At 38.9% G+C, this 26,088-nt stretch overlaps 1 protein-coding gene across 3 annotated transcripts in view; it reads right to left on the bottom strand.

The window, feature by feature from the left end:
- The window catches only part of blnk (B cell linker), a 50,100-nt gene that overhangs the window by 11,478 nt on the left and 12,534 nt on the right, over nt 1-26,088 (bottom strand). The window contains exons 3-11 of one of the 3 annotated variants that reach the window (XM_017696671.2): nt 19,416-19,462; nt 13,131-13,196; nt 11,264-11,320; nt 4,356-4,402; nt 4,190-4,227; nt 3,955-4,060; nt 2,165-2,265; nt 1,936-1,999; nt 1,230-1,286 (exon numbers count right to left, since the gene is read on the bottom strand). In XM_017696671.2, the coding sequence (XP_017552160.2) occupies nt 1,230-1,286; nt 1,936-1,999; nt 2,165-2,265; nt 3,955-4,060; nt 4,190-4,227; nt 4,356-4,402; nt 11,264-11,320; nt 13,131-13,196; nt 19,416-19,462 (583 nt within the window). Of the gene's footprint in view, nt 1-1,229; nt 1,287-1,935; nt 2,000-2,164; nt 2,266-3,942; nt 4,061-4,189; nt 4,228-4,355; nt 4,403-11,263; nt 11,321-13,130; nt 13,197-14,332; nt 14,406-19,415; nt 19,463-26,088 lie in introns of those variants that run through there. The other 2 variants (XM_017696670.2, XM_017696672.2) reach the window with 2 other exon arrangements.

Here is a 26,088-nt window from a genome sequence, read left to right as displayed (position 1 = left end):
CTAAGGATATAATCCACCTGTGTGCACCTCCCTCCACTCTTGTATGTCACCCTGTGTTCTTCCCTCTTCTGAACATATGTGTTCACCACAGCCATTTCCATTCTCTTTGCAAAAACTACAACCGTCTGACCTTCCGCATTTCTGTCTTTCACACCATACATACCCAGCACCTCTTCATCCCCTCTGTTCCCTTCACCAACATGTCCATTGAAGTCTGCACCAATCACCAATCTCTCCTCTCTAAGGACACCATCTACCACTTCATCCATCTTACTCCAAAATTCCTCTTTCTCCTCTAACTGACAACCAACCTGTGGTGCATATGAACTGACCACATTCAAAATTACACCATCAACATCCGACTTCAGGCTCATGATCCTGTCTGACACTCTCTTTACATCCAGAACACTTTTCCGAAGCTGCTCCTTTAGGATTATCCCTACTCCATTTCTCTTCCTCTCTACACCATGATAGAACAGTTTGAATCCACCTCCAATGTTCCTGGCCTTGCTTCCTTCCCATCTGGTCTCCTGGACACACAGAATATCTACTTTCCTTCTCTCCATCATGTCTGCAAGCTCTCTGTCTTTACCAGTCATTGTCCCTATGTTCAGAGTCCCTCCTCTAACCTCTACAATCCAGCCTTTCCTTCTCTCTCGCTGCCTTCTAACCTGCCTTCCTCCTCTCCTGTTTGATGGTCTTCAACCTACAGTAGTCCAATTTCCACCGGCACCCTGCTGGTCAACAGCACCGGAGGCGATCGTTGTTAACCCGGGCCTCGACCGATCCGGTATGGCAAGAAACAAAAAGTAGTGTAATGATGAAAATGTTTGGAAAAACGGGTAAAATAGTGTTTTGCCTTACAGCGCCTACATGTTTTTTTCACTGCTGTGAATGGATTTAAAAAGGTACATTTTAAGCCAAATGCTTACCACAAAACTATTGTAAAAGAATGCCTCACATGCATCAGCTGCATATTTCAAGTAATGACTTTCTCTGTCAGGAGCTTTTATAGGCATTGAGCACTTGAGACATCTGGTTCCTATCACCATCACTGTGAACAATTTTGACTCTGAATGTTTCTCTAAACAGAGCATTTCACATCAAACCACTCTGATTGACTTTGTTTACATCTTAACCATTTATGTAAATAATCTAGCCCAGTAAATTTCACAGAAATATATAAAAACAACAGAAATTGAATTTAGTCCAAAACTGGATCAGCATACCTGGGCTGTGTGAACGCCTTGGGATGCCCAGGTGTTTTCCTTTGTTTCCACGTGTGTCTGTGGAGAGAAAGAGAAAATTACTCACAATGTGCAGTGATTTTTTTTTACTTTGTTTGAACATTCTACACATATCTTCTACTGTAGTTTATCTCTATTTGTACTGTATTAGTGGTGAAACCAGGTTAATGCCATTTTAGGAGGAATGCCAAAACACAGGTACTTATCCACAGTAAGGCAGTAAAACCAGTGCAAATTCATAATCTAGGGAGACCTGGAAGAATCCTTCACTGCCACATGACTTTGATTCCCATTAACATCAACAAGACACCAAATACTGGAAAGTTTTGTTATTACCAGTCATACTCAGTTCAGCTGAAATTGCATCATGTGTTTTGCTAATGATAGTGGAAAATCCTGTTAGTAATCACATTATTTCCACAATTATATCTCATGCTGTTTTCATTTGTGTTTAGGTTTACTGTCTAAAAGAAGAGTGTCATGTGGGTGACACTACTCTTTCAACCATTCTGTGAATCCTGTAAACAGTAGATAGGTCTATGGAGCGCATAGGGAAGAAGGATGTGCTTTATTTTTGTCAAGTTCATCAGTGTTTGTCTCGCTGTTTCTGGTGGAAATGATAAACCGTAGTGCAGATGTATCATTTTTAAAGTGGTCTTGCAAGATGTCAGCTGTTTATCTGCAGGACCTTTCTCAGAAGGATCGATGTAGTTATCCTCATCTGTGCCGTCCTCTGGATCAATGTAGTCTTCCTGCAAAGAAAAGAATATGATATCAGATTTAGAGAAGTATTAGCCTAGCAGGTTACAACACAGGCCTGTGTTGAATAATTTTATCCAGGCCGGATTTAAACTACCTCCTACAGCACAATTTCCCAAAAGACAAAAATACACCAGATATGAACTAAATCCACTTACATCATCCTTTGCTGCTTGATTTTGCTTCTCTGAAAATGGAGGTTTGGCTGGCAGGAAGGGTTTGATCCGTTTTGTTTGTGTTGGCCGACCAGGACATTTGTCTTGAATAAGGAAGTAATACCAGAGACAGGAAGTCAGTTTTTGCACACTGCATACTATTCTAACCCATGCTGCGGTGTTAAAAATCCTAGTTTTATTTCTGCTGAATGGTGTGACCCCAGCTTCCACCGCTTGACGTGTTTGACCACATGGTTTTTTCCATCTGCAGATGTTGGGGATGTTTGCAATGCAGCAGCCATTAAATAAGCAGCAATCTGACACCATATGGCTGAATGCGTACATCCAACATATATGACACTGAGGCAGTGTTAGAGCAGAAACAATACAATACAGAATGACTGAATCATGGATTCAGAATTTGAAGAGGAAAACAAAATGTCTCTTGTTTGCTCTACAGCTTTTTCTCTATGGTTTGTCGTCATGGTTTCATTTTTGCATCAGGTTTATTAATCAAATACGCATCTGAGCACTTTGACCAGCTTAATATGCTGCTTAACTGATACATTTAGATTATATGGAAGAGACAATTTCCCCATACTCACTGACTGATAAATGAATAAAATACGGCTTTCTTGACCTTTTTTGATTGTGTTTCCTAGTAAGAAAGAATTCTATTAACCCAACTCGGTCCTTGGGGTCCCCAGACAGTCCACATTTTTGCTCCAACTCATAAAGATGAAGAAATGTGGTCCTTCTGGAGGACCTGAGGACTCAGTTGGAAACCTCTGCCTTAAACTCTAACTTAAATTCCTCACTCTCATAACCACATAGATTCATATTAAGCACCATTTGGATTTGTTTTACACATTCAAACGGGACACTCCATAATGTAATGTGGAAAATGTTTGATTGGCCAATTCACAAGACAAAGTATCTGTGTAATTTTTCCACATGACCAGAGACAATCCAAATTTTCAGGGTTCAGGGCAAGGTTCACAAATTTAATACATTTTATTAAATATTACATTTAAAGTATTCTGAGTATTTCCTATTCAAAATACATTTACTTCTATTCAAGCACACTGTATTTTCCAAAAGTATCCAGATAGCCCTCCTGAGTAGTGAAGTTGGCATATGCACCAATTGCTGATGTGGGTGTTCATTTGGGCACCCTCAGCTCGTATAATCATTACAGAAAAGCATTAACAATAGAAAGTGACCCCTTTGAGTAGCTGCACATAAGCATGTATGTCACCATGCCCAATGTCCGGAGTTGGCTAGAGGCATATAAAGCACCCCCTCCACAGCAGTTGGCTGTGAAGGAGTTCTCTGGAGTTCTTTGAAACAAGCACTGGATGAGCAGGTGTCTACAAACATTTAGGCCTGTAGCTTTCTCACAGTAAGACTGGTTAGACCTTTGGGCAAAAGAATTCTGAAAGAGAGAAAGGTAGTGCCTAACAAACTTCATTTCAAATACCGACAGATGCTAGATGTTCTATGAAGTTCTGCCACAGTTCTTTAAGTCTCTGAAGTACTGAGTTGTTTTTTGACTGGACGCTATTGTAATTCTACTCGATTTCTATTTCTTTAAAAGCACTTTTACTCGAGTTGTTATTTCTTAAAAGTAACTAAAGTAATACTTTAGTTTGAATATGGGTTAATCTCATTTCCCATTTCATCATTAACGTGTCGCATTGTCTTCAAATTGTGGTCTGTTCAGAGAGATGCAGAGTGGGCTGGGTGGTTTTAGATGCTGATAATTGTGTGATGGCCCTTACCCAGGTATTCACCTTCAGGGTAACTGTTGGATGGGGCAGAAGTGAAGACCCTTTCACACGGGGGAGGCTCATAGTTGTCGTCATGTTCACCCTGTGGGTCTTCATACACATCACTGTCCTGCAAAGAGCATCAGTCCATAAATCTGTATACTGCTCTCTAAAAAAAAAGGCTGACTGATTTATTCCTTTAACTGTATTATATTGTTTGCTACAGAAGAGAGAGTGAACAAAGACATGTGTAACTCACAAACTCTGACCCAGACCACTCAGCGTCATGGCTGTCACCTAAAATGGAGTAGAAAATGGACCATATTGATTCTGTACTGCTCTTTAGAACATTTAGCTTCCGTTTACATTTTGAACTACAGCACATTCACTTCACAAAAAAGGTAAAAAAGTCACAAACAACTTGCCAGGATAGTCTCTTGCTGGCACCTTCGGAGGTCCTTTGTTTTTTATTCTGAAATAGAGTTGACATGCATGGTGTATTTACATGTATCTCTTTATAGGCACAACCGATGAGCTGTAATATCCTGTGTAAATATGTGTGAGTAATAATGCGTTTCCATAGAAATCACATTGGCACTTTGCTCTATAACTTCTCATAAAGATAAGTATATTACATTAATGATGCTTAGACCTAGGGAGAGGGTAGATTGCAGAAGGCACTTAATTTCATCATTATGTTCCTGAAACTCTGCTTGACTTTGTTTAGACATGGGCCAAGTAAAAAAAAAAAAAACACATTTTTTTCTTCTTAAGGACAAGAAACATTGCAGCAACACATTTTCTTATTCCTTCATCTTTTGCTAATGCTGTAGGCATTCAATACAAAACGCTGTCCCCAAAAATAACACCTGACGTAGTGAAAAAGGCTGTTTTTAACACCTCAACATTCTTACCATTCTGTGGACATTCTATAAGCCTAAAAGTGCTCTTCACATGTCATTGACCAAAAGACTTCTCTAAATTCCCATCGACTGAAAGATGTTTTAGGGAACCAAAAGTGGTTTTTCTATGGAATTGCTCAGAAAAGCCTCTGGCACATAACAGTGCACCACTTCCACACACAAACCTACTTCTTTGGTCACAGCAAACATCATAACTGTAGCTGTAGGAGCACATGAACAGGAAGGTGACTTTACACTGCTTAAAACATTAAATGGCGATGATTAAGCTGTGGTCATTTTTGTGGGCGTTGTGACTGTCTAACTATCATTGAACTTATGACCATTGTTCTTCTTTTTCCATGAAGTTAGTCCATGTTTGTTACATGCTGTAATGATATTTGACACTTTACATGTTGACATATGACTCATTTTTAGGGGTTTTGTGACTAATGTAGCTGCAATTGATGTACAGACCTGTAAATACGTTCAGAGTAACAGTTGCAAGGTTTTCAATCTGTCTATCTATCTATCTATCTATCTATCTATCTATCTATCTATCTATCTATCTATCTATCTATCTATCTATCTATCTATCTATCTATCTGTGTGTGTGTGTGTATTAAACCTGTCCAGCAGTTGCTACAAACTCAATTCAGTTACCAACTGTGCTGCCTTATTGACAGGGATGGGGAAGTAGCTAAGTAGCAAGCTACTTTTTTGTATCTAGCTACTATTTAGCTAATAGCTGTAGCCGCTACAGTTTTATGAAATGTACACCTACAGATTTTTGTGTAGATATAGCGAAAATTTTCGCTACAAGCTTCAGTCAATCGCACAAAACGAACCACAGAATGTGGCCGTTCACTGGGCTGGAGGCGACCGTGCAAACCTGAATGAGCCACGGACAGCTCGAGCAGATGGGTGCTGGTCACCCCTACCTAGTAAGCTTAGCTCAGGGGCCGCAACCGAAACGTGAAAAATGTTCTGTCTGTTTTACCATCTTGGCTGTAAGTATGTCGAAGTGTGAGCTGATGTTGTAGTGCAGGCTGAAAATATAAACCCAAACTCAGACTCACTTTGCTCTGCTTTAACCTTTAGCTCAGCTGTTACCGCTTTTCTCGCATCTCGGGAAACTTCTCAGTTTCTTGTAAAATGTCTCTCAATGTTTGACTTTTTATGAGGTTGAAGTTCCTTCTCATCATCCAGCGTTCAAATTGTCCCGTTCCATCTTAAATGGTGCCTGAGGCGCCAGATTGACCTGCTGCGCCATTTAAGGTGGAATGGGAGAATTCGGACGAGAAGCAGGAGAAAGAGAAGCTGACTTAAGTTCAGTGAGTTGCTGCAGATTAAATGTATCAGGAACCCAGAGGGATGTATAAATATATAGATGTCTGCTCATCTCCAAATTATGGATGTTCGTCTTCTTTCTCTTTGCTGTTTCATTTTCTGCATTGCTGTGTGTCCAGCAGTTTGCGCTGATCTTCAGCGTTGAAGGTTATGTTTTGCTGGTATGAGTGGATCAGACACAGCAGTGCTGCTGGAGTTTTAAACACTGTGTCCACTCACTGTCCACTCTATTAGACACACCAGCGTTGGCGGTTCACCCTGTAGATGTAAAGCCAGAGACGACAGCTCATCTCTTGCTGTACAGTGTGAGCTAATCATCCTCTGGTCCTTCATCAGTGGTCACAGGACGTTGCCCACAGGACGCTGTTGGCTGGATATATTTGGTTGGCGGGCTATTCTCTGTCCAGCAGTGACACTGGGGTGTTTAAAAACTCCAGCAGCACTGATGGGTCTGATCCACTCAGACCAGCGCAACACACACTAACACACCAGTGTGTCAGTGTTACTGCAGTGCTGATAATGATCCACCACCCAAATAGTACCTGCTTTCCATGGGGGTCCTGACCACTGAAGAACAGGGTAAAAGGGGGCAAACAAAGTATCAGAGAAACAGATGGACTACAGTCTGTAACTGTAGAACTACAAAGTGCAGCTATACAGTAAGTGGAGCTGATAAAATGGACAATGAGTGTCAAAAAAAGGAGGTGGTCAGAATGCTATGCCTGATCAGTGTATCTTGCTGAAATGTTTAAATTAGAGCAGTTTTATTTCAGCGGTTGACAAAATTCTCTGGTTTGTTTTGGTTATTTTTGTTGATTTTTGTTAGGAAAACTCTGGAATGACTGACTTTGCTTTTCATCTTAATTTTTGTTGAATATCAACACACTTTGGGTGTGTAAGTTTGATTAAACTGTTGATTAAACCTTTTGATGATTTTTTTGTATATTTACAGCTTTTTAATTGTGTGTTTCTTTCTGGCACAGGATTAAATGCAGTGTCTTGTTCACACTGTCAGTTGGGCCTGTTGGTGTGTCAGGTGGAGATTCACAAACATTCTGACAATCACGCTTTGAAAGTAGCTAAAAAGTAGCCACTACTCTGGAAAAGTAGCTAAATTGTAACTGCTACAAGTTTTGGGAAAGTAGCTACAAAGTAGCTAACTACTAATTTTTCAGTAGCTATCCCAACCCTGCTTTTTGACATAGTTACATGCTGATGAACCACCCTTCACTTCATTTCCAGTCTTCTGGAAATTGAGTTGTTCATTTCATTAAAGGTTGAAAAAAATATATTTCTCAAGAGATTACATAAAGGATAATCCACTTACACAAGGAAAGAGAAATTTGAAGGAAAATAAGTGAAAAAACACTCCAAAACTGGAGTTTCAAAAAAGCTATAGTGAAAATAGGACTAACAACCATGGAAGACCTGCTAGACCACCAAAACAGTCTCCACCAGATAAACAGCACTGAAAGCTTTCATCTTCGAGAGAGATTGTTTTAATGATACAGAAAAATGAATAATTTGTACTTAAGGTCCATTTTTGACTAGAAATTAAATTAATAAAGGGTTGTCTTTTTTGCACAGTACTTAGTTATATTATTAATTATGTTAAAGCCCTTTACATATTTTGGGATGCTTTATTTGTCTGACTACTGTATACAAGCCAGGTCAACCTTCTTTGGTCTCTTTTGTGAAAAACCTGTTTCTGACCACAGAGAAGGCCTAAGAGAGTGAGGGAGGAAACGGTTACAAACTAAGAGATATTTGCATTCAAATCCTAGTGAAACTCCTTTTCCGCCAAGTCAAGCCATTCTGTAGCAGCACGTGGCCTCTCTAAAAGGCATACTGTACAACGTCTGTGCACTCATATTTGTATTACAGTGTAGATTGAGCCGAGATGATGAATTTCTTAAGTGCTGTTCTTTGTTGAAATACCTTCATGCCTCATGCAAATCCCTGTACTCAGTGGTATTGTTGTAAAAACCCTGTCTTTACAACGAATATTAGTGTACTTTAACAAGCAGATCTAAACTAATAAGGAGCACACAACACTTATCAGGGGTGGAACATCACACACCAGAACCTTATTCTGGGAGTAAAATCAGGATGTTATGGTGTTCAGGCTCAGATTTAGAACATCTAGGAAACTATTTTTCGGGAAAACATGTACAGTTGTTTTACTTCTAATCTAAAGTGTGCAAATGAAGCAAAATGTCTGTTGAACGCACCTCAGGTTTAGCCTACAGCCAATCCAGCCAATGGAGAGTCACACTGCAATAGGGTCCACACCACCCAGTCTCCATGGTAACGACTTGTGTGTTATTTAACGATAACTTAGCGTGTTAGGTAATGCCATTCAAATGTGTGGTAATGACTGATGCTGGGCTAACTAGCCCTCTATCAACTATTCATTGTGAGGGGGGCAGGTTTCCAAATATAAACCTTTCTACGATAAAAGTAACTGGACACTGGATGTTCTTGAAAGCCTAAATTACATCATGAAAGAGGTAGTTTAGTATTTCAGTTGAAATACGGGTTGGTTTACAACAGTGGGCGTCTTTTTCTGGCTTTTTGTAGTCTCTGCTTTGTTTGGAATCCTTTCAGTGAAAGTACCATTACCTTTCAGGAGATGTTTTTCTATGGAGCTGTTAATTTTTAGAAAAAAAATTCTACTTCTTAGTTTCTAAACCTGTTCAATGATGTGTTTAAGCATTCAAAAAAACAGATTTTGTCACTTTTATCTGACTCTTATTAATACATTTTCCTGCTCTCCACAGAAATGGTATTATAGGCATAGAAGAAAAATAAATATGTGTAGGTACTGAGGTTCCAGTTCAAATGAAAGTGTTCTGAATAAGTGTTTAATCAAAGAATTAATGATGATAAGCTATGTAAAGTAAATGCCCAAGCTAGATAGAGGCCTAGATTTTAATAAGCATTTTCAACTTTGAAAAAAAGTTCCCCAGTAAAACCAAAAACTGGCCATTATTTCCATATAATATTTCAGAATTTACCCCACCCCCGAATAGTTAAACTGAAGAGGAGTGTTTTTTTCCTATGAAGACTTTCCATTTCAGATGCTCAAAGTAAGCAAACTTGCCCTTGATGGAAAACCACAGCATGCAATCGAAATATGACAACATTATCTTCTGGCATCACTGGACTCAACACTTCTATTAATAATTCTGGCCAAATTGGTTCTAAACGATTTTGTCTTTCACTCAAATACTTTTAATATGACAGAATCACTTCACTATTTAGCGATGTGATTTTTAATTGGTGACACAAATGTATCCTGCCAAGAAATGCATGTATGAGTCCAGTACAACACTAATGCTGAGCCTATCATGCACGAACATGTGCACTACAGAGGAGACTGTTCAGTTCAATCATCCCTCAAAAAAGTTTAGTTACATTAAAATTAATAACTGATCATCACATTGATTTTTTAGTCTACTCAGGCTTTAGCAGAGCTCAGTAACGCTGAGATTAATAACTGATCACATTGATTTATCAGTCTACTCAGGCTTTAGCAGAGCTCAGTAACACTGAGATTAATAACTGATCATCACATTGATTTATCAGTCTACTCAGGCTTTAGCAGAACTCAGTAATGCTGAGATTAATAACTGATCACAGTGATTTATCAGTCTACTCAGGCTTTAGCAGAGCTCAGTAACACTGAGATTAATAACTGATCATCACATTGATTTATCAGTCTACTCAGGCTTTAGCAGAGCTCAGTAACACTGAGATTAATAACTGATCACATTGGTTTATCAGTCTACTCAGGCTTTAGCAGAGCTCAGTAACACTGAGATTAATAACTGATCACATTGATTTATCAGTCTACTCAGACTTTAGCAGAGCTCAGTAACACTGAGATTAATAATTGATCATCACATTGATTTATCAGTCTACTCAGGCTTTAGCAGAGCTCAGTAACACTGAGATTAATAACTGATCATCACTTTTGTTTTTCAGTCTACTCTGGCTTTAGCAGAGCTCAGTAACACTGAGATTAATAACTGATCAACACATTGATTTATCAGTTTACTCAGGCTTTAGCAGAGCTCACTAACACTGAGATTAATAACTGATCATCACATTGATTTATCAGTCTACTCAGGCTTTAGCAGAGCTCAGTAACACTGAGATTAATAACTGATCACATTGATTTATCAGTCTACTCAGGCTTTAGCAGAGCTCAGTAACACTGAGATTAATAACTGATCACATTGATTTATCAGTCTACTCAGGCTTTAGCAGAGCTCAGTAACACTGAAATTAATAACTGATCATCACATTGATTTATCAGTCTACTCAGGCTTTAGCAGAGCTCACTAACACTGAGATTAATAACCGATCACATTGATTTATCAGTCTACTCAGGCTTTAGCAGAGCTCACTAACACTGAGATTAATAACCGATCACATTGATTTATCAGTCTACTCAGGCTTTAGCAGAGCTCAGTAACACTGAGATTAATAACCGATCATCACATTGATTTATCAGTCTACTCAGGCCTTAGCAGAGCTCAGTAACACTGGGATATACTTTTACTACAACAGAATTACTTTACTGGATTTTATATTAATAGAAAATCAATGATTATAAAACCATGTCCTGGCCTTAATTAACTTTAATTTTTTATACTACTTGGCTCAACTAAGTTCCTGTGAAGTTGGTATTGTGTAGCCGTTTTTTGATTTTTTGTAAAGTAAAACAACAGGGCCACATGACTGGATATTGTCACTGTCCAGACAAAACCTTCTAGCTCCAAACTGTAACAGAAATGAAAACAACGTGCATAACTTTTAATGGAAGTAATGTCACATGACTTTCTTCCAAGTCTGTTTTTTTGGCTTTGGTCCACTTGTCATGAATGTTCACAAAACGTAAAAAGGCAACTGCCGATATCAAATTTCAAATAAATAAAAATGACAATAAAAATATGACTAAATGACATACACACCACAGACAGTGTCACTGAATCAGAGGGTTAAATTGAATGAAATGAATGCTTTATGAACAGATCAGCCAGAAGTTGAGTTGAAACAGTGCCTGGACTGTATCATACCTGTCCAATGTGTTGCGTCCCGTTTTGAGAATATTAGCCGTCTGTTCAGTCTGAAACCTGAAGCATAACCAAAAAGAGTGCCATTATAATTATGATAACGTTTAGGTTACTACTTTACATTCTCTCCTTGTTTAGCTGATCTCACCTCTACTGCGAAAAAGTTACACATAATAATACACAGCATGACATCGAAAGGTGCATTTTCATCTGTTAGAGCAGGTGTGCTTTGTGATTGAAAACAACCAAATTATTTTGACCATATTAGCCCTGAGCATAAAACTCTTCAATGCACACGCACATACACATACACAAATGCATGCATATATATGCAAGCTCCCCTCATATGAGGTTTCTGTCATGTACGGCAAGGCTGAACGCTCTGCTGCATCTCTGTGTGTGCACTCATGGTTCCTGTTGTGACTGGTCTGAGAGAGGAACTGAGAGGCACATCCGTCCACAGATGTTTCCCTCCCTTTTTAGCACTTTACCAACACCTTTCTATTCATTTCACTCATTTTCTTTAGAAATGTGATGTCAGTCTCTCCATTTCGTAACCAGTTGATTCCTCATTATCTTTATCCTTCATTGTTTCTATCAAATATGGATATACACCACACCAGATGTCCAATAGTATGCAGACACCCCTTCCAATTAGTGAATTACATTAAGGTGCCCCAATTGTTGACACAGGCTATCGGTTGCACATAGACAGCTCATACAGTCTCCATAGAAAAGCATTGTTAATAGAATGGGATGCTCTAGAGCAGCTGCACATGAGCCTAAAACCACCATGCACAATGCCAAGTGTCAGTGAGAGGGGTTTAAAGGCCACTAGGGTTGGGCTGTGGAGTGATGCAGTTGTGATTTCTGGAGAGATGGAGCTCCATCCAATACCTTCAAGTGGTGTTTGTGATCTAGAACTAGTCATCCAACATCAGCACCTGACTTCACTAAAGCGTTTGTGGCTGAAAGCAATCGAATCCTCACACCAATGTTCCAACAGCAAGTCTAAAGGCTTCTTTGAAAAAGCAGAGGCTGTTACTGCAGCAAAGCAAGGACAAACCTCTTGTTAATACCCAGAAGAAATACTGGATAAGCAGGGGTCTTTGGGACACACAGTATGTGAAAAGTCTATTAGGGTCCTGAGTGCTGCAACCCACTAAGTGTTCTCTCTGTTTTTGAGAGACTGCAAGTTCAATCTTCAGTGTAGTTACAGCATTTAATGACTGGGAGTCCAAGAGAGCATAAGTAGCCTTGCTCTCTCAGAGTGGGGATTGTCCTCTCTCTGCCTATGTGGGTGCCTGTTAGCTGATGTAACAGCATTGGCAGTTAGTGTTCTCCTCCAAATGTGTTGAGGAAAAGATGCAACGACTGGCTTCATGTGAAGAAGCACATGCTAGCCTGTCTATTCAGTTTGTTAGTACTGTGTGAGGGGGAGACCTAGCTAGCAGGTGGAATCAGCAGTGACTAATTTTGGGGAAAAATGGATTAAAAAAATATCAGATGTTGCGTATCATTGCTGATTAAATAAAGAAATAAATAAAATAATGAATATATTATAATAATAAAATGCATCTCCAAAAAATACAGGACAAAGCAATAATGTTCCCAAGTGTTAATGTCAATCTAATGTTTTTCTTAGTATGTTCACCAAATGTAAAAGACAGCTGCCGTGTTCAAATGACATAGAAAAAAACGCAGACATTTTTTTTTTGGATAACCCATTTAAATCCCAGGCTTACTACACACGAAGGCTTTTTATTCAGTGACTACAGGGTTTTTAGTACAAACTGGAAGAGCTATTCTTGGGTTATAGACGTGTAATAAAACTTATACATCGTTAAGCGTTAAACATCTGCAAACTTACCTTTTCAATCTGTTAAAAATGCTGTCGTCATTCTTTTTGATATCCTGGACCATTTTTTGGAGCTGCCTGAAAGACAAATAAAAATCTGAAATATGAAACTTTTATGGACATTACCACATGATTAGAAACTTTTCACATGGGCAGTGACCTGGTTGGACTCATGGCAAATGAAGTTGATATAATGAAATCAGAGTTAAAATGAAAAACGTAAAAAAAAAATTTGGCCATATGCTTACAATTTCTTTTTCCCAACATTGATCACATATGAATCATTATTGCACTGCAATCAGCACTGAACCGATCTGCTAAGCGAGTCCGCAGTCTGCTGTTACTTTCACCCGTGCTGCAGGTTCCTGAGCCTCAGTGCTCAGACCCATACTTAGCAGCTTTACATTGGACTAACATTAACATTAACAGACTAACGTTAGCGTGTGAGGCAACCTCTTTCCTCATGATTCTGTGTTTGTTACCAACAGAACTGACTCACGGCTCCCGAGTGTCTGAAGGCCTCTCAGCTTCGTGCACTGTGGAGTAGCTGGTGTGCCTATGTGTGTGTGGGTGTGTGGGAGAGGGTGTGTAGATGACTGAGTGAGCGTACTAAGACGTATAATTAAGATCATAAAGTTTGTTGAGTCTGCTATCTTCTCCGCACACACTCTCAAGAGTAAATGATGAGCTGGCCAGAAAAAAAAGACCTCAAAATATATCAAAAATGACCTCATTTGCCTTTCAAAGGAACGTATTTTAACCACAGGACCTGAAACAGGCTCACTGGCTGCATTACAGATTAACACTGAGACACAAAGCACTGTTATGATTGCTGCAACTTGCTCCTATCACAAATGAAATTCAGCCATCTGAAGTAAATCAATGTTTGAATGTACTAAATTTAATCCAGGGTGCGAGCTGTGGAGTTTCTGTTGACCAATATCTCTAAAACGTTCTCCCATAACTCACTATACACAAAAAAACCCTTCAAAACCATTTAGAACAGATAATAATCAAAAAGTCCTCCTTATGTGCCCGGCTTAAATGATCTTTGAACTGGAAAGACGTTGAAAATCCCAGATCTGGCTGCCCCTTGATAAACACGGCAACTTTTTGTACATACTGACTCTTAAATGTGGCCATATAGCGCACAAACAGTTTAGAGTGGCTGAAAAACAAAGCCAACTAGCTAAAAAAGAGTAAGCCTATCTTACCGAAGCTTCTCACCAGCAGGAGCAGTGATCTTGCTGAGTGTCTCCATGCTGTGCGAAGGAGTGAGGATGAGTGTGTGAGTGTGTGTGTGTGTGTGTGAGCTCTCTCTTAAAGAGGAGATTGGCAAACGGCCAGCGGTTAGACACATGACATGACTCCTTTCCTTCTTTTTCTTTCTTTTACAGGCCACACCCTGATTTATTATAACAATAACAATTATAGTAACAACAACAATAATAAATGCAATTAGTACAGGGCTAACGGCTTAGACGATCTGTGTGTATGTGTGTGTGTGTGTGTGTGTGTGTGTGTGTGTGTGTGTGTGTGTGTGTGTGTGCACAATTGTTCCAAGTCATTTATAACAACGAATTACTGAAAGCATTTAGAGTATGTGTCAGACACAAACAAGCAAAAAAAAAGAGAGAAATAATAAGTAAATTCTTAGAAAAGATGGTTCTTCAAGGGTTCTTTAGTAAAGTGAATGGCTCTATCCAGAACCATGAATTCTATATAGAACCATTTCATGCTTAAATGGTTCTTTGCATGGTGAAATGGTTCTTCAGATTGATGGAGAATGTTTTGTATATGGTGCTATATCCAACCTCTCTGATGATGGTTCTATTTAGGGCCAAAAAGGTTCTTTTATTGTTACTATGTCAAGCTTGTAACAACACATGAACCCTTTTCGGTGCTATATATAGAGGTTTTATACGGCACCATATTCAACACATTCTCCCTCAATCTGAAGAACCATTTCACCATGCAAAGAACACGCCTTAAATGACCAGGGCCTGTCAAGTTTTTTACACACTTCTATCATCCATGAATAGCTCAGCCAAGTCCCTGTACTTTATTACTGAATTAAAAGCCTTAGTATGTACTAAGCCTGGGATTTTAAGGGCTTAAGCATGCAAATGGTTCTTTGATTGTTCACGATTCTATATAGAATCATTGTCTTTTCTAAAGAACCCCTGAAGAACCTTCTTTTTAAAGATTGTTTACTGAGACTGGTTTTGTTAATTCTGTTAATGCTTGTTAGTAGATTACAGTACATGGATCATACTGGATCATTATGACAAAAGACTTTTAAAGCACACTGTAATACATATTCAGCCTAAATTTCATATACTTTTTAAATATCAGAATGTTGGTAAGAGAGGTGGTATTGGTTACTGATTATGCAATATAATTTCTTATAATATATACACTACCAGTCAAAAGCTTGGAATAGTGGCTGAAAAGTTTAAAATCAGTGTTTTCAATCATATAAAACAAATTTTGATGCAGTGTATGATTATAATATGTTAGCTCTGTACAACATCACAGTTCTTATTCATAGGACGATACTGGGATCCTGAGAAATGGCTAAGAAAGCTGAATATCATTGAGAATGTTATTAAAATAGAACGACTGATATATATCTGATTATAAATGTGGAGCTCAAACCTTAAGGCAGGTAACTTGTCAAAAAATGAACCTAAATAAATCTTGTTCACAGAATTGAAATGTTGAATTAAACAACTAAGATGTAATGAGGAGAAGATTTAAATACATTCCGTATTACATCATGTTAGTGATATTCGAATAATACACGCCATATGAATTATCACTGCATGTGACATAGCAAAAAAATGTGATTCCAAACTTTTGAAGAGTAGCGAAGATTCCGCAAGGCCGGGTTTTTGTATTGTTTTCTAAAAAACCTCATCTGAGGAGCTGTGTGTCTAGCAGAGGCGACAGCTATTGAAGCTGCCCGGCTATTTTTAAAGCCTGATGACTGACCAAGATTTCACAATAGACCTCATGGCTTTGAGAACAGGAAGAAATTGCATCCACTTTTAATATGAGGAAATCAATCTGTTGTCTGAGGTACAACATTGCGATGTTAAAAGGGACGAATGCAAATGAACAGCTTTGCATGGAAACCTAAATTATGGTAAAATTAGTACCTCATAGTCTACACCTATGAGGGGGTGGGGAGGGGGGGTTAACCCTCCTTCTCTGGGGGTGGTTGAGGGAAGGCAGTGGGGTTTGGGGGGGAACTGTTGCTGTTCCTAACAGGCCTAATGGCCTAAACTCAGTCCTATCAGTCTTTGAAACCAGGTGCCAAACAAAAACGTTTCTTGCTGCTGCTCCATACAGCTAGCTAACCAGCACATGATCTTTTATAAAACATAATAAAACCTAGCTACCGATGTAATCTTTGAATGTTACGTTAGCACTCTAGAACATATGTGTAAGCACAGGAGAAAAGAATAAAATGGGCTTGACATTTTGTGGTCATTTCTACAGATTCAGATTAAGCTCTACCTTCAGGCTTTGTCCTTACACTTTACACCTCGTATGTATTTGCTTTAATAACAGATTTTTATCACAGTTAGTTTGACACTGGTGTACAGGAACATGCTAAGATTTTTAAAATCTAGATCTTGCCCTGCGATGGACTGGCGACCTGTCCAGGGTGTATCCTGCCTTCCGCCCGATGTCTGCTGGGATAGGCTTCAGCACCCCCCCGCGGCCCTGACAGAGAAGCGGCTTGGAAAATGGACGGATGGATGGATAGATCTTAAATATGTTGATGTATTTGATCTACTGTTTGTTTGCCTGGAGTGATCCCATCACTACCTGTAAGCATGTACAGCAATGTAAATATTACTTCACTCAGACTTCTTATGGCTGTTATCGGCTTCTTTCTTTCATTTTTGATAGTCCATTTATAGCCAATTGTTGGCAACCAACCAACACACATATAGCGGCATGAAAACTGGACGATTAGGCCACGTGATTGTTTCTACGCTCATTGTCCATTTTCTCAGCTCCACTTACTATATAGGTGTTCTTTGTAGTTCTACAGTTAACCCTACAGTCTACAGTCTAACCCTGTTCCTCAGTAGTAAGGACTCCCACAGGACCACCACAGACAAATACCATTTGGGTGGTGGGTCATTCTCAGCACTTTAGTGACCCCAACATGGTGGTGGTGTGTTAGTGGGTGTTGCGCTGGCATGAGTGCATCAGACACAGCAGTGCTGATGCAGTTTTTTTAAACATCTCAGTGTCACTGCTGGACTGAGAATAGCCCACCAATCAGAAATATCCAGCCAACAGCGTCCTGTGGGCAGCGTCCTGTGACCACTGATGAAATACTAGAGCATGACTAACACAAACTGTTCAGCAAGACTGTTTAGACTTTACATCTACAAGGTGGACCAACAAGGTATGTGTGTCTAATAGAGTGGACAGTGGGTGGACACGGAGTTTAAAAACTCCAGCAGCACTGCTGTGTCCAATCCAGCTGCTAGTGTGTATGTATGTGTTTCAGTCAGGGCCTATTGTGCTGTAGTACATGTAGCAACTTTTTAAAAACAAAAATTTCCACCAGCAAGGGAAAGTCCCTGGAGGGACAAGGGGCTCTAACACACATGCATGCATGCACATGTTCAGCTCTGAACAGGCTCGTGTAAATACTTCCGATTTCCCTTTAGTTCAAAAAGTTATATAGGTGGGTACCCTAAACCCTTACGTAAAAACCCTTAAGTAAAAGCATTTTCACTGAAGTGAAATAAAAAGTAGTGGGTCAAAATTACTTAAGTAGCAAGTTTCATAGATAACTGCAGCAGAACTTCTTACTACATCCAGTACCTATCATCAAAAGAGCTGAAGTTAGGCACATCTGTCTCATCTGTTTGAGGCCTACTGGGTCGAAAATAAAGTGGTAAAATTCTAAAGCCAGGGTGTGACCAATCACAAAGCAACACAGATGCCATCACTAATGTAACATTGAAATTAAACTCTGAATTTGAATGAGTTAATTCAACTATGTAACTGAGTAAGACGGTGTTTTCTTTTCTCACAGACAGATCGTACTGTGCGACATAATCAGATGTCATAGTCAGATCAGCTGGAGTCGTTAGCCACACTCTGTAAATGTTTACATTCCCTGTTTATGTACAAACGGATAGAATAAACTAATTCCATTTACCTGCTTTCTTTCCGAGTATACAATCACCCATATGTCCGGCTGGACACTGAAGGACGAATGACTGCCGAGCCCTCCTGCTACCCACTTCAGACCAGCTGCCCACACCCCAGCTACCACCACCTACCTTGGATGAGCTGCCCGCCCTACGCTGATGTTCTCATAGACTCCTAGTTATTCCTAATACCAATATTACTGCTGTTAATATTAGTAGTATAATCACTTGTAGGTAGTTTGACCAGAGGAGGATGGGTCCCCCCTGGTGAGCCTGGTTCCTCCCAAGGTTTCTTCCTCAGTTCTGAGGGAGTTTTTCCTTGCCACTGTTGCCCCTGGCTTGCCCACCGGGGGGTTTCTGTACATTTGTGACAACATCCGTTGTAAAAAGCGCTATACAAATAAATTTGATTTGATTTGATTTGATTTGACAGTCAGAGAACACCCTTCATTTACTTAATATCTAATGAAAATGGTTATTAATTTTTCAGTGTCAGGAAAAAAGCAGAAGACACATATTTAACAGACAATTACACAAAACAACTACACAACTAAATATAATTTTAACATTTTTAGTATTTAGTGTTTTTACATTGGCTTTATTACAACTTCCATTCTTTTCAGGAGACTTTTTTTGTCTTTAGACGAAACCCTACATGCATATTTTTCCTCCTCCAAAGTTCAGTCTTAGAAGTTGGTTGCATTTTCTGCTTTTCCGTGAACCAGGTTATCCTGAACTCATGAGGTTAGGGCTCTGGAGTGGTCAGTCCATTGTTCTGAGAACACCAGCAGCTTCTTTGTTTGATTTGCACATTTTCTTTTGTCAGTAAAGGCTTCTGGAAAGCAACACATCTTCAGTAGATATTATTATGCAGGTTAACGTATTTCTAATCCTCCAAAATATCTCCTGGAAAATGAATAACTTGTACTTATTGGCTGTTTTGACTGGACATGAAATAAAGAAAGGGTGGCCTCTGACTTCTGCACAGTACTGTACTTCAGTAAGGGTAACAGTAACAGTTTTATGGTTTGTTTGATATTGAAATCTTTGTATTTATTCATTTGTGTATATCCAGTTAATAGAAAAGAGAAAAAAGGGAAAAGTGTCTTACGGTCGATGGATGAGACTGAACTTGTTCAAGTCTGTATCAGAGAGGCTCTGTGGAAACAAGAAGAAGTGAGATTAAAGAGACAAGACATCTCTCAGTCTAGCCCTGCTTACCTTTCACACCACCTTATAGGACTGTTTCTAACTATCCTTTCAGTTCACGACTCCCTGTTAACTGCTCTCTATATCTACTGCATAGCTGCCCTTTTCCTGACTTTCTTTGTGTATTAAGTTATAGTCAACGGTATTGTCATTCCATCTTTTGAACTCACTTTGGATATCAATTTTGCATTTTCATTTGAATTTTGTCAGATTTGGAGCCGATCGCTATGAAAAAGAAATAAGAAAGTAAACTTTGCATTTTGATGTTAGTTTTGACACGAATTCTGCTTTTCATGAAGAAAAGCCAAAGAGAAGTTTGTGTTTTCTTTTGTCTGTTAGCGTTTTCATTTTAGATTTGGCCGTGAAAAACCAGAATAACGACTAAAAAGAAATGAAAAATAGGCGTTTTCAATTTATTTTTATATTTGTCACAAACGGCTCGTGCTCATATGAAAAATGAAATAGCAAATGAATGCATTTCATTTCACTTTCAGTTTTGGCAGGATATTTGCGCATGTGTTTGGAAAAAGAAATGGCAAAAAGAGGTTTGCATTTACATTTTATTGTTTTCATTTTCATTTCCTTTTTGGCTGGATTTGCCTCCCATATACCACAACACAGCACTGTTTAATGCAAAAAACCTGAATTTCTGAATCTGAGATGGCTGCCTGCTCCCTACATTGTGATCTATGTAGGAATTTAAATACTGGATCCTGCACACCAATGGTGTGAAATATAGCTAAGAAATGGTCATTTGGGATAAATAACACACTATTTGGCTGTAGAGACTAGAATTTCTGAAGTTTCATAGCTAACTAACATGCTAGCTATTTAGGAAGTACAGTGCCAATTGGGATGCTGCCTGGGTTTGACATTACTTCTGACTGAAACACAGATATTTTAAGTGTGTAAACCATTAAAGCAACATTTTTTTGAGTTATTTAGGCCATTGGCTATGTTTTAGCATGTTAGCTGGCTGACCAGCCTAGCTCTAGATAAGTACATACGTTGCCAGCCCCTCAGTTTAAACAAAAAACAGGTTTTTGCCTCATTAAAATACTTAGAGGTCCATGTGAGCAGCATTAGAGTCAAATATTATTCCATTAAGAGCACAAGGATTTTTCGTGATGTGGTGCAGTAATACGGAGCTCAGTTGGTGGGAGGCAGTTAGCTATAGGTGTAGGTATAGATTTACAAAAGCTTTGAGTGCAGCTCAGCCAATCAGCTTTTAGGACCAGAACTATCCATTTTATAACAGGATTTTAAAATGTTTAAAATGTAGAGAAACTGGCCTTCTCTACATTTAGTTATAGTGTAAAAGTAGTCTTGGGAAACTCTGAATACAATTGTTTTGTCTAAAAACACAAGTTTTTTAAGCACTATATGTTGGGTTAGTCTGCCCTGTGACTGGTGAGTGTTTCCTGCCTCCTACCCAATTAGTACTGGGATAAGCTCAAGAGCCCCCCCAGGAGGATAAGTTGCTTAGATGACAAATGGACAAATGAATGAATGAATGTTGAATTAGGTGTGCTACTCTTTGTCAACACTAGATGGAGACATCTCTCAGTTTTAAAATTGTGAGTCTTCAATAAGTTAAAAACTTCAAGACTCAAAAAAGGAAGTGGCTCTTTTACTCTTATCGATACATTCAGTAAGAAGCTTTAGAGCAGTGTTTCCCACCCTTGCTCCCAGAGGCCCACTGTCTGGCGTTCCCTGCTTGAACTCAGCCACCTCACCTCAATAACAGGCTGTTGGATCGGGTGTGCAGGGAGCAGTGAAAACAGGGCAGCGCAGCGGGCCTGCAGGACCATGGTTGAGAAACACCTAGAGCACATAGTAAGTCACTTTTTCTTACCCCATATTCAACCTCATGTCCTCATGGCACCTTGGAATTATGGAAAATTATACAGTCGCACCTCAGTGATTTTTAATAAATTATCCACGATCTCTTTGAAGGAAGGAAGTCAGCATTTCCGGGGCAAAAAGCATCATGAAATAATGAACACAATCTGATTTAAATCATGTCTCCAGACTTGGCTCATTTATCATTTATTTCTGAAAATCTGATCCTTTCCTCATGCAGCTTCTCTTCATTCTAACCACATTATGATTGATAGCATAGAGTGTCCAGCCCTGCCCCGGGTGATCCTCTGGCCTCAGCTTGGTTTCAGTCTAATGAAACACACCTGCCTCTAAAGTTTAGATGCTCCAGATGACATTGATTGATTTGTCAGTTTACTGCTGGAATTAAATTTTACAGGCAGTTAGATCTCTGGACCCACATCTCTGGAGTTAAAATGGAATATGCAGAATTATATGCATATTTCTGTGTTGCACAGTGTTGCATCACTCCGTCCGTGAGGTAATGCAACATGTTGCTCTCGCTTCTTTAGCCAGAGTCAAATGTTTTTTTGTCCACTTTCCAGGTAAGATGTTTTTGGAATGATTAGCCAAAAAGCTAAAACCAATAGCCAGTAATTATGGTTATATAGAGGCTGTTTACACTTTGCATCAACATGGCTTTTAGGTGATCACTTTAGGTGATGTCCATATGAAAGAATTCAAACTGTGAACGGAGACTTATTTAAGTGGAAAGCGTGAATGAAATCTGGTCAAAGTTCATTCAGATACGACGAGCTGGACATAAAACACATTAATGCAAGGTCTATAACAGCTTGTGGAGTCAAGCTAATTTGTAGATGCTTGCTTTGGGGTCCATCACTTGGTTCCCAGAGCCATTTATCATTTATTAATGGATTTCTAGGAAATTGCACCCAGGTGTATGTATGGTGACCCCAGAGCTCTAACCGTGACTTTAGTAACTCTTTCATTGGAGCAACACCAAGAAAATGGTGAATGCAGGTGCAGAAATGTCCCGACGTCAGCACTTTTTTACACTCTTTCCAAAGAACAACTTTCTTTCTGAAGGTCAACAGGGATGGTTGATGTCCATCTTTAAACAAGGCCGAAGTGGGCATCCTGTTTGCCAGCCTCTTAATCGGATGTAGCACCTTAAATGCTACAGCCTGTATGGGTGTCAGAGTGCAACTGCAGCACTATTTAACTTCCGTGCACGCATCTTTAATTAGAGCCTGGACAACATTATTTCAGAGCTGTTAGCTCGTTCTGCACATTTAACTCTGGGCACTTTCTCAATCCTAAGACAATTTCAGGAATCACTGAGGATTTACTCAGTGTTTGACAAAGAGAAGATTGAAGAGGTGAGCAGTTCCAACTTTATTAGCATCACAACCTCATCTGTAACCTGTAAGTACCAGCCATGTTGTTTGATGTTATCCACTTTTTGATGGTGGAAACCAGGTGATCTTACACTAAAAGCTTCATAGAGAGCTAACAACTTTACTTTACTTTGTGTTGTTGTCTAGATGGAAAGCAAGTAGCCAGCATGGGTAACATTAGCTACTAACAAGCTCCAAGTGACTAGCATATCTAACTAAATGGTATGATGACCTAGATTATTTACTTATTATTTATTTTATTTTCTTTACACCATCTCAACATTTCATGATGAATGGACTAACAGAAATGCTCAAATCTCTTTAAACGATCTTACATTAAATGTAAGTAAAGTATTTGACTTCTCCAGTCCACTAATTTCGACATGTTTTTCTTTGGACAGCAACAATATGGTGATTTGATGTTTTATATCAAGATCTAAGGGGATGTACGGACCATAGACAGCACTGGGCAAAATACTTTGTAGTGATGGATGTAGGGAATACATTTAGAATACATCTTAATAAGGCACATGGTAATTTTTGTACTTAATTCATGCTGTTCCTCGTTGTTGCTAGATCGTAGTTTTCTTCCTATAATTCTTCTCTTAATATGTTTAATGAAAAACTTGCTCCCACAGCTCTCACTGCTGCACCCACAGAAGTTTGATGATCCCTCAACACCGACACTGACATTAATAACTGATCATTATATTGATTTATCAGTCTACTCAGGCTTTAACAGAGCTCAGTAACACAGAGATTAATAACTGATCACATTGATTTATCAGTCTACTCAGGCTTTAGCAGAGCTCAGTAACGCTGAGATTAATAACTGATCACATTGATTTATCAGTCTACTCAGGCTTTAGCAGAGCTCAGTAACGCTGAGATTAATAACCGATCACATTGATTTATCAGTCTACTCAGGCTTTAGCAGAGCTCAGTAACACTGAGATTAATAACTGATCACATTGATTTATCAGTCTACTCAGGCTTTAACAGAGCTCAGTAACACTGAGATTAATAACTGATCACATTGATTTATCAGTCTACTCAGGCTTTAACAGAGCTCAGTAACACTGAGATTAATAACTGATCACATTGATTTATCAGTCTACTCAGGCTTTAGCAGAGCTCAGTAACACTGAGATTAATAACTGATCACATTGATTTATCAGTCTACTCAGGCTTTAGCAGAGCTCAGTAACACTGAGATTAATAACTGATCATCACATTGATTTATCAGTCTACTCAGGCTTTAGCAGAGCTCAGTAACACTGAGATTAATAACTGATCACATTGATTTATCAGTCTACTCAGGCTTTAGCAGAGCTCAGTAACACTGAGATTAATAACTGATCTCACTGATTTATCAGTCTACTCAGGCTTTAGCAGAGCTCAGTAACACTGAGATTAATAACTGATCATCACATTGATTTATCAGTCTACTCAGGCTTTAGCAGAGCTCAGTAACACTGAGATTAATAACCGATCACATTGATTTATCAGTCTACTCAGGCTTTAGCAGAGCTCAGTAACGCTGAGATTAATAACTGATCATCACATTGATTTATCAGTCTACTCAGGCTTTAGCAGAGCTCAGTAACACTGAGATGAATAACTGATCACATTGATTTATCAGTCTACTCAGGCTTTAGCAGAGCTCAGTAACACTGAGATTAATAACTGATCACATTGATTTATCAGTCTACTCAGGCTTTAGCAGAGCTCAGTAACACTGAGATTAATAACTGATCAACACATTGATTTATCAGTCTACTCAGGCTTTAGCAGAGCTCAGTAACACTGAGATTAATAACTGATCATCACATTGATTTATCAGTCTACTCAGGCTTTAGCAGAGCTCACTAACACTGAGATTAATAACTGATCACATTGATTTATCAGTTTACTCAGGCTTTAGCAGAGCTCAGTAACACTGAGATTAATAACCGATCACATTGATTTATCAGTTTACTCAGGCTTTAGCAGAGCTCAGTAACACTGAGATTAATAACTGATCACATTGATTTATCAGTCTACTCAGGCTTTAGCAGAGCTCAGTAACACTGAGATTAATAACTGATCCCATTGATTTATCAGTCTACTCAGGCTTTAGCAGAGCTCAGTAACACTGAGATTAATAACTGATCATCACATTGATTTATCAGTCTACTCAGGCTTTAGCAGAGCTCAGTAACACTGAGATTAATAACTGATCACATTGGTTTATCAGTCTACTCAGGCTTTAGCAGAGCTCAGTAACACTGGGATTAATAACTGATCACATTGATTTATCAGTCTACTCAGGCTTTAGCAGAGCTCAGTAACACTGAGATTAATAACTCATCACATTGATTAATTAGTCTGCTCAGGCTTTAATTAATAGCTGATTTATCAGAAACTTTAGTGTTTGTGAAGAAGCCATTAATTTAGTTCCTCTTTAGAGTTAGTCTACTGAGCATGTTTGCTACAGGCCATGTGCAGATTTTGAAATGTTTGGTAAACAAGCACTGATGGTGTTTCTTTTGAAGATTGTAAGTTTTTTTTTTTTTTTTGTTGGTAAGTATTCTGAAATTCTGAAATTCTCCTATAAATATGGAAAGAAACTGTATTCTGAATAAAAAATGTAACTTAGACTGAATACTGATTCTTCACTTCTGCATTCAGAATATATTCTCAATACTTATATTGCTTTTTATTCCAACCCCGCCCACAAAAAAACAGGGCACGTTCCCCTAGCTAGCATGTTTACTCGAGCTATGGTCAAGGCATTCCTTTAAGGACGCACACAAACCCAAGTGAACGGAGACCTAGAGAGAAAGAAGACAGGCAAATGCACAGAGAGAATGAAAAGTGTGACAGAACAGAGCTACTGTCTCTGTGTGCGTCTGCTTCTTTATTGACTTCAAATACAGACGCTTGAAGACAGTGACAGTGGCAGAGCCTGTGATGGTTTAGGGTGTTCAGCTAAGGACATTATCAACTAAAAGTACGAGTACAATAATCCTTTAAGATATCAATGTTTGTCATGCACTGATATTAATGAACTGGCACGTCACCAGAGAACATCTTCAACCTTTTATAAGAAAAACTATTTGATGGGGATCTTTGAAATTCAAATGATGACTACATTTCTCCTACTTGTGTGGGCCTGGCTTCCTCTTTTCTACGCTCAAATAAAAGATCAACTTGCCTTCATCTTATAAAGCATATCTCTAAAGAAGTAGCAGCAAAACAGTGTTGTGAGTTTTCCCCTCAAATTCAGTGTTTTTGTAATTTAAGTACCTGCTCCGAACGGATTAATCATACCCACACGACAGCATTCACAGACGA

Source organism: Pygocentrus nattereri, chromosome 5 (genome assembly GCF_015220715.1).
Source record: "Pygocentrus nattereri isolate fPygNat1 chromosome 5, fPygNat1.pri, whole genome shotgun sequence".
Taxonomy (NCBI): domain Eukaryota; kingdom Metazoa; phylum Chordata; class Actinopteri; order Characiformes; family Serrasalmidae; genus Pygocentrus; species Pygocentrus nattereri.
Note: the sequence above shows the minus strand (reverse complement) of the source record. Positions and strands in the feature narration are given on the sequence as shown.